At 38.4% G+C, this 13,212-nt stretch overlaps 1 protein-coding gene across 4 annotated transcripts in view; it reads right to left on the minus strand.

The window, feature by feature from the left end:
• opa1 (OPA1 mitochondrial dynamin like GTPase) overlaps window positions 1-13,177 on the minus strand; it is a 95,740-nt gene extending 82,563 nt beyond the window's left edge. For all 4 annotated transcript variants that reach the window (XM_061975485.2, XM_061975483.2, XM_061975484.2 and 1 more), the window contains exons 1-4: window positions 13,029-13,177; window positions 9,303-9,606; window positions 5,241-5,337; window positions 5,002-5,109 (exon numbers count right to left, since the gene is read on the minus strand). In XM_061975485.2, coding sequence (XP_061831469.1) covers window positions 5,002-5,109; window positions 5,241-5,337; window positions 9,303-9,606; window positions 13,029-13,057 — 538 coding nt within the window. In that variant the 5' untranslated portion in view covers window positions 13,058-13,177. The remainder of the gene's footprint in view (window positions 1-5,001; window positions 5,110-5,240; window positions 5,338-9,302; window positions 9,607-13,028) is intronic.
• Between the last annotated feature and the right edge of the window lie 35 nt (window positions 13,178-13,212).

Below are 13,212 nucleotides of genomic sequence, written 5' to 3' on the forward strand. Positions count from 1 at the left end.
GGTCGCGGGGGGCGCTGGAACATATAAAGTTAAAATAGATTAAAGTGAATAAGACTTAATATTTAGTTTCCGTAAGTGCATCAAGCCTGTGAGCATTGACATCACCGAACTTTTGCATTCTTCTTTTGGGATTCTTTTCCAGGCTTTCACCGCAGCCTCTTTCATTTGTTTGTTTTGAGGGGTTACTCCCTTCAGTCAGCAGGTCAAATGCATGCTCTATTGCAGGGGTGTCCAAACCTTTTCTACTGAGGGCCGCACACGGAAAAATTAAAGCATGCGGGGGCCATTTACCGTATTTTCCGCACTATAAGGCGCACCTAAAAACCACAAATTTTCTCAAAAGCTGACAGTGCGGCTTATAACCCGGTGCGCTTTATATATGGATTAATATTAAGATTCATTTTCATAAAGTTTCGGTCTCGCAACTACGGTAAACAGCCGCCATCTTTTTTCCCCGTAGAAGAGGAAGTGCTTCTTCTTCTACGCAAGCAACCGCCAAGGTAAGCACCCGCCCCCATAGAACAGGAAGCGCTTCTTCTTCTACTGTAAGCAACCACCCGCCCGCATAGAAGAAGAAGAAGCGCGCGGATATTACCGGTACGTTTCATTTCCTTTGTGTGTTTACATCTGTAAAGACCACAAAATGGCTCCTACTAAGCGACAGGGATCCGGTTCATGAAAAGACGCAATCTCTCCATCCGCACACGGACTACTATTTCACAGCAACTGCCTAAAGACTTTCAAGAAAAGCTGGCTACTTTCCGTGCATATTGTAAAAACAAGATAGCTGAAAAAAAGATCCGGCCAGAGAACATTATCAACATGGACGAGGTTCCACTGACTTTTGATATTCCTGTGAACCGCACTGTGGATACAACGGGAGCACGTACGGTGAATATTCGCACCACAGGGAATGAGAACTCATCCTTCACTGTGGTTCTAGCTTGCCATGCTAATGGCCAGAAACTTCCACCCATGGTGATATTCAAAAGGAAGACCTTGCCAAAAGAGACCTTTCCAGCCGGCGTCATCATAAAAGCTAACTCGAAGGGATGGATGGATGAAGAAAAGATGAGCGAGTGGTTAAGGTAAGTTTACGCGAAGAGGCCGGGGGGATTTTTTCACGCAGCTCCGTCCATGTTGATATACGACTCCATGCGCGCCCACATCACGCTGGTTTTTAATATATTATTAAAGTTTGACTGACCTATCTGACTGTTTTTTTGACATTCCTTTAGCGCAGTTAGATGCGGCTTATAACACGGGGCGGCTTATAGGTGGACAAAGTTTTGAAATATGCCGTTCATTGAAGGCGTGGCTTATAACCCAGGGCGCCTTATGGTGCGGAAAATACGGTATATATTCATCATTTTCAAACCATAACAAAATATATGATTTTTTTTTTATTTTTTTTTTACCTTTAGGGCTCCCGGGGACCATAAAGGGTTCAAGTCATTAAAATGTTAAAAACAAGTCAAATTATTATTATTTGTATTTATTTAACGCTTACAGTAAATCTTTACAGTATATCAACTTCAGGTTGATATAAAGTAAAAAAAATAAATAAAAATAAAAAAGGTTGTATGCCTTTTCTGTCAAATACAACTTTTTTTTTATAATAAAACTGAAATATGCAGTATTTCCCCCACTGCCCAAAACATTCAGAAAGCAATGTTTGATGTGAAGTAATTAGAGCCTTAAAAAGATCAATAATGCAGGACACCATTGATTTTAATTCATTATTATTTTTGAGTAATCACAGTGAAAAGATAAATAACATGCCTTTAAATATATTTGCGATCCAAAAGGTGCCCCACTCATAAAGTGATACATTTTTATTAGGTTTTTTTTTTTTACTTTCGACACTTAAGTTACAAGATCAACTTCAGATATATCTGTCCATTTTACGTTTGAACTATTATTTTGTTTGTTTTATGCTCTTTTGTCAAAGAAAATTATTTTTGTATGGCACCTACACAATATATGCAATATTTTCCACAGTGAAATATTTGAAATAATTGGAGCCTTGAATAGGTCAATAATTCATTATAACATTGATTTATTTTTTTTCGAGCAATGGCAAAAAAAAGAAAAAGAAAGATAGACAAAAGAAAAAAATACAGCCTGCATGGCAGCTTTGTGTCAACATTGAAACTTTTTCTGGTTCGATTTCACCTCATTCCACTTTTTTAAGTTTATTTTTTATTTTTGCAATAGCATTTCCAGAATGTGTGGCGTGCTGGTAAACAATTAGCTGCGGGCCACACTTTGGATTAGGGATGTCCCGATCCAGGTTTTTGCACTTCCGATCCGATACCGATATTGTTTTTTGCACTTCCGATCCGATACCGACCGATACTGGCCTATCCGAGCATGTATTAAAGTTTAAAGTTATTTAGCCTACTTAGTTGTCAGAATCATGTTGAAAAGGGTTTTAGTACTCTTGATAACAACTAGCCAGCTGAATTAGGGGAGTTTGAATAATACACAATGGTTGGTAACAAGAAACTGACCTGTTTATTCAAGGATAAACACAAAATAGACAAAATTATACATGACAAACAGAAATGGCATCATTGAAACTAGAGCTGGGCGATATGGCCTTTTTTTAATATTGCGATATTTTAAGGCCATATTGCGATACACGATATATATCTCGATATTTTGCCTTAGCCTTGAATGAACACTTGATGCATATAATCACAGCAGTATGATGATTCTATGTGTTTTGATTGATTGATTGAGACTTTTATTAGTAGGTTGCACAGTGAAGTACATATTCCGTACAATTGACCACTAAATGGTAACACCCCAATAAGTTTTTCAACTTGTTTAAGTCGGGGTCCACTTAAATTGATTCATGATACAGATATATACTATCAGATATATACTATCATCATAATACAGTCATCACACAAGATAATCACATTGAATTATTTACATTATTAATAATGCAGGGTGTGGAGGGGGGCGCCGGATGTAAGTGTCAAAAAGACAGCCAAAAGAGTTTGGTATGAGAATAAATCTAAAGTTAAAATATAGGGTAGAAATGCATCCATTTGCAGGAAATGTAGTCTTGATTTTCAACATTTTCTTTTAAGGCTTGCATGTCTACATTAAAACATTCTTCTTCATACTGCATTAATATATGCTACTTTTAAACTTTCATGCAGAGAAGGAAATCACAACTAAAAAAATCACTAATTTTTTCATACGGTGTTGATCTGGAAATTTTTGCCTCGGCATTTTGATGGTGTGGACGTGTGGCACCGAACGGAGATAAGCGTCTCGACAGACGTTATAATATTTGAACAATGATGACGAAAACTGTTTTCTCTGTCGTGTCCGTGTGTCGAAAATTGTTATGCGCTTATTTTTTTATTTGATTTTGTGCGTGACATATAATTGCTATGCGCAGAGGACGCTTGAGCAGTGTGCAATTGCACAGGCGCGCACCTTAGAGGGAACATTGGTCACACGGCTGCGCTAGCATCACAGCTAACGTTAGCCGTGCTGCTACCTCTCTGCTCGGGGAGGACGTATACGTATGTGACGTATGACGTGACAGTATGTGATGTGTGTAAGAAGGTGTGCTTGCTGTCTGTGAGAGGGAGACACAGAAAAGAGTGAGAAGAGCCTGTCGTGTAATGCCAGCAGCTAAAAGCAACTGCGTGAGAATCCACAGACCTGTGGATGTGTTGAAGGTGTGCTGGAAAATGCGGAATGGAAATTAGGGAGCAGCAGAAAAGTGGAATGTATTATTTAAATCGGTGCGTTGGAAAACACGGACCGGAGTTTTTTTTTTAAACTGGATCTGGATCGGCATTTTCCCATGCCTTGCCGATACGCATTTTTTGGCAAATATCGGCGGCCGATCCGATCCAAATATCGGATCGGGACATCCCTAACATATATATATATATTAGAGATGTACGATAATATCGGACTACCGATATTATCGGCCGATAAATGCTTTAAAATGTAATATCGAAAATTATCGGTATCAGTTTCAAATAGTTAAATTTATGACTTTTTAAAAGGCCGCTGTGTACACGGACATAGGGAGAAGTACAGAACACCAATAAACCTTAAAGGCACTGCCTTTGCGTGCCGGCCCAGTCACATAATATCTACGGCTTTTCACAAACACAAGTGAATGCAAGCATACTTGGTCAACAACCATACAGGTCACACTGAGGGTGGCCGTATAAACAACTTTAACACTATTACAATCATGCGCCACACTGTGAACCCACACCAAACAAGAATGACAAACACATTTCGGGAGAACATCCGCACCGTAACACAACATAAACACAACAGAACAAATACCCAGAACCCCTTGCAGCACTAACTCTTCCGGGACGCTACAATATACACCCCCGCTACCCCCTACCACACCACCTCAACCCCGCCTCCCCCCCACCTCAATCTCCTCATGCTCTCTTAGGGAGAGCATGTCCCAAATTCCAAGCTGCTGTTTTGAGGCATGTTAAAAAAAATAATACACTTCAATAATAAATATGGCAGTGCCATGTTGGCATTATGTTCCATAACTTGAGTTGATTTATTTTGGAAAACCTTGTTACATTGTTTAATGCATCCAGCGGGGCGTCACAACAAAATTAGGCATAATAATGTGTTCATTCCACCACTATATATATTGGTATCGGTTGATATCGGAATCGGTAATTAAGAGTTGGAAAATATCGGATTATCGGCAAAAAAGCCATTATCGGACATCACTAATATATATATATATATATATATATATATATATATATATATATATATATATATATATATATATATATATATATATATATATATATAATTTTTTGTTTTGTTTTGTTTGTTTGTGTGTGTTGCTATACACAGTGTCAGGTCACCAAGTATTAAAGTAGTGCTTGTTCCAGCATGAAGGTTCCAAAGTAACTACTGAAAAGATTGTAATGGTGTATTTGATAATAATATTCGATCATATTGGTTTTGTTTACTCACCAGAGGTCAGGAGGCTTTTGAGGAAAGTGAAGTTCTCTCCTATCTTCTCAAAGTCAGGAAGTAGTTTGGCTAGTTCCTCCATCTCTGGTAGCGCTTTGGCCACTTTCTCTGTGGACAAACAGCAAGTTGAAAGGAGCGACACACCAAGTTCTGTTTGTTCACCGAGTTCCCACCCCGGCAGCCCGAGTGACTCACCCAGGTCTACTTGTTCACTGAGTTCCCACACCCCAGTGACTCACCCAGGTCTAGTTGTTCACTGAGTTCCCACAAGAAGTCCGGAAGCATCCAGTCGTACTGGCTGAAGTCAGGCATCAGGTCCTTCCACTGGTCGTAGGTCTGAAAGGAGTCAGGAAGAAGAGTTAGTGGACACCAAGACTGACTCCACATCTAAAGGCAAGACAGGATGGTGCTACTCCAAAATATGTCTTCTTACAAATTACAATTCTGTGGGATTGATGCTTTATTCAGATAGCGATTAGAGATAGTCAAAAAGTCTGATGACGGACCGATACAGATAGCGATTAGATATAGTCAAAAAGTCTGATAACTGGATGATACAGATAGCGATTAGATATAGTCAAAAAGTCTGATAACAGGACGATACAGATGGCAATTAGAGATAGTCAAAAAGTCTGATGACGGACCGATACAGATAGCGATAAGATATAGTCAAAAAGTCTGATAACGGACCGATACCGATAGCGATTAGATATAGTCAAAAAGTCTGATAACGGGACGATACAGATAGCGATTAGATATAGTTAAAAAGTCTGATAACGGGACGATACAGATGGCAATTAGAGATAGTCAAAAAGTCTGATGACGGACCGATACAGATAGTGATTAGATATAGTCAAAAAGTCTGATAACAGGACAATACAGATAGCGATTAGATATAGTCAAAAAGTCTGATAACGGGACGATACAGATGGCAATTAGAGATAGTCAAAAAGTCTGATGACGGACCGATACAGATAGCGATAAGATATAGACAAAAAGTCTGATAACCGGCCAATACAGGTAGCGATTAGAGATAGTCAAAAAGTCTAATAACGGGCCGATACAGATAGCGATTAGAGATAGTCAAAAAGTCTGATAACGGGACAATACAGATAGCGATTAGATATAGTCAAAAAGTCTGATAACAGGACGATACAGATAGCGATTGGATATAGTCAAAAAGTCTGATAACGGGACGATACAGATGGCAATTAGAGATAGTCAAAAAGTCTGATGACGGACCGATACAGATAGCGATAAGATATAGACAAAAAGTCTGATAACCGGTTCGATACAGGTAGCGATTAGAGATAGTCAAAAAGTCTAATAACGGGCCGATACAGATAGCGATTAGAGATAGTCAAAAAGTCGAATAACGGGCCGATACAGATAGCGATTAGAGATAGTCAAAAAGTCTGATAACGGGCTGATACAGATAGCGATTAGAGAGTCAAAAAGTCTGATAACGAGCCGATACAAATGGCGATGAGAGATAGTCAAAAAGTCTGATAACGGGACGATACAGATGGCAATTAGAGATAGTCAAAAAGTCTGATGACAGACCGATACAGATAGCGATAAGATATAGTCAAAAAGTCTGATAACCGGCCGATACAGGTAGCGATTAGAGATAGACAAAAAGTCTAATAACGGGCCGATATAGATAGCGATTAGATATAGTCAAAAAGTCTGATAACCGGCCGATACAGGTAGCAATTAGAGATAGTCAAAAAGTCTAATAACGGGCCGATATAGATAGCGATTAGAGATAGTCAAAAAGTCGAATAACGGGCCGATACAGATAGCGATTAGAGATAGTCAAAAAGTCTGATAACGGGCTGATACAGATAGCGATTAGAGATAGTCAAAAAGTCTGATAACGAGCCGATACAAATACCGATGAGCAAGACAGGATGGTGCTACTCCAAAAGATGTCTTCTTACATATTACAATTCTGTGGGATTGATGCTTTATTCAGATAGCGATTAGAGATAGTCAAAAAGTCTGATGACGGACCGATACAGATAGCGATTAGATATAGCCAAAAAGTCTGATAACGGGACGATACAGATAGCGATTAGATATAGTCAAAAAGTCTGATAACGGGACGATACAGATAGCGATTAGATATAGTCAAAAAGTCTGATAACGGGACGATACAGATGGCAATTAGAGATAGTTAAAAAGTCTGATAACGTGCCAGTGGGACTTTAAAAAATGTCCGATTCATTTCAATGGGAATTTCAGGGAAATTTGGGAATTTCGGGAAAAGCTGGAATTTTTTGAAAAAGCTAAAAAAAAAAAAAAAAGGAATGAGTTGTTGGAATTTTTCAAATCGGTTGAGAAATGGTCTTATGGAATTCCTGGAATTTCGGGAAAAGCGGGAAATTTTCCAGTTCAAAAAACAACTTTGTTTTTAGTTCTGATGAAGAGGAATGTTTGGACGGTGGAACGGTTCAAGTGGGTTGAAAAATGTGGAAGGCGTCATCACCAGAAAAAAAAAAAGAGTGAAAAAAGGGTTTGAAAAAAACAGGAATTCTGGGAATTCCTGGAATTTTTTGGAACGTGGAAGGATGATAGTTTGAATGTCCAGGATGAGTGGAATCTGTTGAAGGTGGAATGGTTTGAATCGGTTGAAAAATGTGAAAATGGTAGAAGTTTGAAAAATGCCCAATTCATTTTGAATGGGAAAAATGTCCCAGAAAATTGGGAAATCTGGGAATTTTTGGAATTTGTGAAGGGAAAGCCCGCAATTCTCGAATAGGCTGAACAGTTTGAATTTGGAACGGTTTGAGTCGGATGAAAAATGTGGAAGGTAGAGCACGCCAAAATCTGGAGAAGAAGAAAAAGTTGAATAATAATAAATAGATTAATTTTGGTGTGGAAAACCATTATTATTGTGTGAATTCTTTGGAGCATTCACACAATAATAATAATAATAACAATAATAATAATAATAATAATAATAATAATAATAATAATAAATAGATTAATTTTGGTGTAGAAAACCATACGTGTCAATGCTTTGGAGCATTCACACAATAATAATAATAATAATAATAATAATAATAATAATAATAGTAATAATAATAATAATAATAATAATAATAAATAGATTAATTTTGGTGTAGAAAACCATATGTGTGAATGCTTTGGAGAATTCACACAATAATGATGATAATAATAATAATAATAATAATAGATTAATTTTCGTGTAGAAAATCATGTGTGAGAATGTGTTGGAGCATTCACACAATAATGATAATAATAATAATAAATACATTAATTTTGGTGTATAAAACCATGTGTGTGAATGTTTGGAGCATTCACACAATAACAATAATAACAATAATAATAATAATAATAAATAAATAAATGAATGTTGGTGTAGAAAACCATTATTATTGTGTGAATTCTCCAAAGCATTCACACAATAATAATAATAATAATAATAATAATAATAATAATAATAATAATAAATAGATTAATTTTGGTGTAGAAAACCATGTGTGTGAATGCTTTGGAGCATTCACACAATAATAATAATAATAATAATAATAATAATAATAATAACAATAATAATTAATAGATTAATTTTGGTGTAGAAAAACATATGTGTGAATGCTTTGGAGCATTCACACAATAATAATAATAATAATAATAATAATAATAATAATAGTAATAATAATAATAATAATAATAATAATAATAATAATAAATAGATTAATTTTGGTGTAGAAAACCATATGTGTGAATGCTTTGGAGAATTCACACAATAATGATGATAATAATGATGATAATAATAATAATAATAATAATAGATTAATTTCCGTGTAGAAAATCATGTGTGAGAATGTTTTGGAGCATTCACACAATAATGATAATAATAATAATAATAATAAATACATTAATTTTGGTGTAGAAAACCATATGTGTGAATGTTTTGGAGCATTCACACAATAACAATAATAACAATAATAATAATAGCAATAATAATAAATAAATAAATAAATGAATGTTGGTGTATAAAACCATGTGTGAGAATGCTTTGGAGCATTCACACAATAATATTTCTGTAGGAATACATTAAACGCAAAGTAAATTACAGTTTCACCACTTTAGTCATAAACTTTGCGCTGAAGAAACTTCTCTCTGACTTTATCTCCAGACTTCTTCTGTTAGTTTGATGTTGTTATTACTGCCACAAGTGGTTAAAGAGTGTATTACAGCTGAGTACTGCAGCTGACAAACACATGTGTTGGCCCCGGCCCTATGGTCGGACAGAGGTGTGTGCCACGCACCTTCTTGGCGGTGTAGCCTCCTCCCACGGCGCTGCCCAGCACGATGTAGCGCAGCTTCAGCAGCTTGGCAGCCAGTCGGCCCACCCAGAAGTCACGCTGCTGCTGATGCTGCTGCTGGCCCCGGGCCCTCGGGGGCCTCACGGGCAAACGTGACAAGGAGGTGAAGTAACGACGGGGAGGTCGCTGAGAGTTGCTGTTGCCATGGTAACGGTGGTGGAAGGTCCGGTACAGAGGATGCAGCTTCTGAAGGGGGACCCAGAACTTGAGGCCCGTCCTGCTGGGGACCACGACCCTGCACGCCATGCTGACAAAATGCAGGATTTTAAACATCTCCTATGAAAATACAGTACTAGTACCTCATCAAGGTGTACAGTACTAGTACCTCATCAAGGTGTACTACACAGTATCAATGATTGTACAGTACTAGTACCTCATCAAGGTGTACAGTACTAGTACCTCTTCAAGGTGTACTACACATACAGTGGTGGTCAAAAGTGTACATACAACTCTTATTTTGTTGTGATGTAGTGATTGGAGCACATACTTGTTGGTCACAAAAAACATTCATGAAGTTTGCTTCTTTTATGAATTTATTATGAAAATGTGAGGGTGAAAAGTATACATACAGCAATGTTAATATTTGCTTACATGTCCCTTGGCAAGTTGACCTGCAATAAGGCGCTTTTGGTAGCCATCCACAAGCTTCTGCTTGACCACTTGACCACTAAATTGGTGCAGTTCAGCTAAATGTGTTGCTTTTCTGACATGGACTTGTTTCTTCAGCATTGTCCAGACCTTTAAGTCAGGACTTTTGGAAGGCCATTCTAAAAGCTCAATTTTTGTTTCATCTGACCACATAACTTTTCTCCAGAAGGTCTTATCTTTGTCCATGTGATGTCAGATGAAACAAAAACGGAGCTGTTTGGCCACAATACCCAGCAATATGTTTGGAGGGGAAAAGGTGAGGCCTTTAATCCCAGGAACACCATCCCTACCGTCAAGCATGGTGGTGGTAGTATTATGCTCTGGGCCTGTTTTGCTGCCAATGGAACTGCTGCTTTACAGAGAGTAAATGGGACAATGAAAAAGGAGGATTACCTTCAAATTCTTCAGGACAAGCTAAAATCATCAGCTGTTGGGTCTTGGGCGCAGTTGGGTGTTCCAACAGGACAATGACCCCAAACACACCTCAAAAGTGGTAAAGGAATGGCTAAATCAGGCTACAATTAAGGTTTTAGAATGGCCTTCCCAAAGTCCTGACTTAAACGTGTGGACAATGCTGAAGAAACAAGTCCATGTCAGAAAACCAACACATTTACCTGAAGTGCAGCAATTTAGTGGTCAAGTGGTCAAGCAGAAGCTTGTGGATGGCTACCAAAAGCGCCTTATTGCAGGTAAACTTGCCAAGGGACATGTAAGCAAATATTAACATTGCTGTATGTATACTTTTCACCCATTTTCAGTAGAGCCATAATAAATTCATAAAAGAAGCAAACTTCATGAATGTTTTTTGTGACCAACAAGTATGTGCTCCAATCACTACATCACAAAAAAATAAGAGTTGTAGAAATGATTGGAAACTCAAGACAGCCATGACATTTTGTCCTTCACAAGTGTATGCAAACTTTTGACCACAACTGTGTGTGTGTGTATATATATATAAATATATATATATATATATATATATATATATATATATATATATATATATATATATATATATATACTGTATATACACACATATATATATATATATATATATATATATATATATATATATATATATATATATATATATATACATATATGAATATATATATGTGTATATGCATTACATTCAACCTAATGGCAAAGACTACTTCCTGACTACAACACACCGAGGACTAACTGAAATGAATAAGTAAATATATACATATATAAACATATATGTACACACACATATATACACACACACACATACATATATATATATATATATATACATATATATACATACATACATACATACATATATACAAATATATATATATATATATATATATATATATATATATATATATATATATATATATATATATATATATATATATATTAGAGATGCGCGGTTTGCGGGCACAACCGCGGAGTCCGCGGATTATCCGGGCGGATGAAATTTAAAAAAATTTGATTTTATCCGCGGGTCGGGTCGGGTGGTTGAAAAAAAATAATTAGATTTTAAATAGATTCAGGCGGGTGGCAGTTAAACCAATTGGTAAATATATATACATAGTTAAATGTTGTTACCCACATATGAAAAACGAGCAGGCACCTGCAGCATATGCCACAACAGAAGAAGAAAAAAAAAAGAGATGGACACTTTTACGGAGCGGAGAAGGGACGCCTCGCCGAGGTCCGGGACCGAGGCCCCTTCCCCCGAGAGGGCCCCAACCGGGAGCCGTAGCTGAGGCGATCCGCGAGAAGGGCCCGACGCACGTCCAGGGTCACCACCGCGCCCACCGCACCGACACCCCGCCTCGTCCGCCTTCGCCGCGGCCGGCGTCACGCGCAGCAGGTAAGCAGCTTACCTGCCCGCCACCCCCGTGGCCTGGGGCTCGTAACAGGGCGCGCTCCGCCCGCGCAGCTTACCTGCCCGCCACCCCCGTTGCCGGGGGCGCGTAACAGGGGTCACTCCGCGCGCAGTGCGCTCACGAAGGGGGTGGGGCTCACCCTGGTTGATATAGAGAGCAGGACGGTGGCCATGGAAGTTGGAACCCGCTAAGGAGTGTGTAACAACCCACCTGCCGAATCAACTAGCCCTGAAAATGGATGGCGCTGGAGCGTCGGGCCCATATACCCGGCCGTCGCCGGCAGCGAGACGCGCCTGGAGGTGCGCTCAGCGCGGCTCCCATATGATTGCGCACTGGTGTGCGTCTGGGTCGTGACAGCGTGGCACGCGAATGTCTGTGCTGCATTGGATCAGTCTCCTTTCTTTAACAGGCAAAAGCTTTATAACCTCACTAATGCCTTGCATCGTCTATATTAGATATATAACAACGGGCGGATGCGGTTCTGATCAAATGTTACATCGGGTGGATGGCGGATGGTTGACGACTTTCTGATGCGGTTGCGGATGAAATAATTGCCTATCCGCGCATCTCTAATACACACATATATATATGTATATATATATATATATACATATACACGTTTTCCAATCATTTCTACATATAATATAATGATATAATAAGTATATATATATATATATATATATATATATATATATATATATATGTCTATATATGTATATATTTACTTATTATATCATTCACTTCAGTTTGTCCTCGGGGTGTTGTTGTAGTCAGGAAGTAGTCTTTGCCATTAGGTTGAATGTAATGTTTGTTTACTAACAAGGTTTACTAACAAGGAGTGCTTATATTTAGACTCCGTGTACAAAGTATTAGTATGAGAATGTTATTAAAGGTGATGTTTGTTTACTAATAAGATTTAACAGCTAGCTAGCTGCTACATGGAGGAGCTAACGCAAATGTCACCGAGACGAGGCCAACTTTACAACATATTCCAACACATTTCAGGAGCATTTCATCGACACTTTGGGATTTCGACCAAGACTTTAAAGAAGCGAGCTTGGCTCCTCTCAAAAAGTGACAGGCGGCTAAGCTAACGCGGCTAAGCTAACAGGCTGGCTAATGTTACTACGGCAGGTTCGAAATAAAAGGCAAAACTTACCATTTGACTTTAGTGCCAACACGCAACATTGTGCTGTCGTCTACAGCGGCCTGGAAAATGCCTTTAAAAATTCACACATTAAGCATCTTTATCCTCCCAGGCTGGCTAAAGGACACAGGCGAGAGTGACAGCCCACTTCCGGTGAGGCGGTGCTACCTGCAAATGAGCACTGACGGAAACATGC

This window comes from Nerophis lumbriciformis, linkage group LG14, assembly GCF_033978685.3.
Source record: "Nerophis lumbriciformis linkage group LG14, RoL_Nlum_v2.1, whole genome shotgun sequence".
Taxonomy (NCBI): Eukaryota; Metazoa; Chordata; class Actinopteri; order Syngnathiformes; family Syngnathidae; genus Nerophis; species Nerophis lumbriciformis.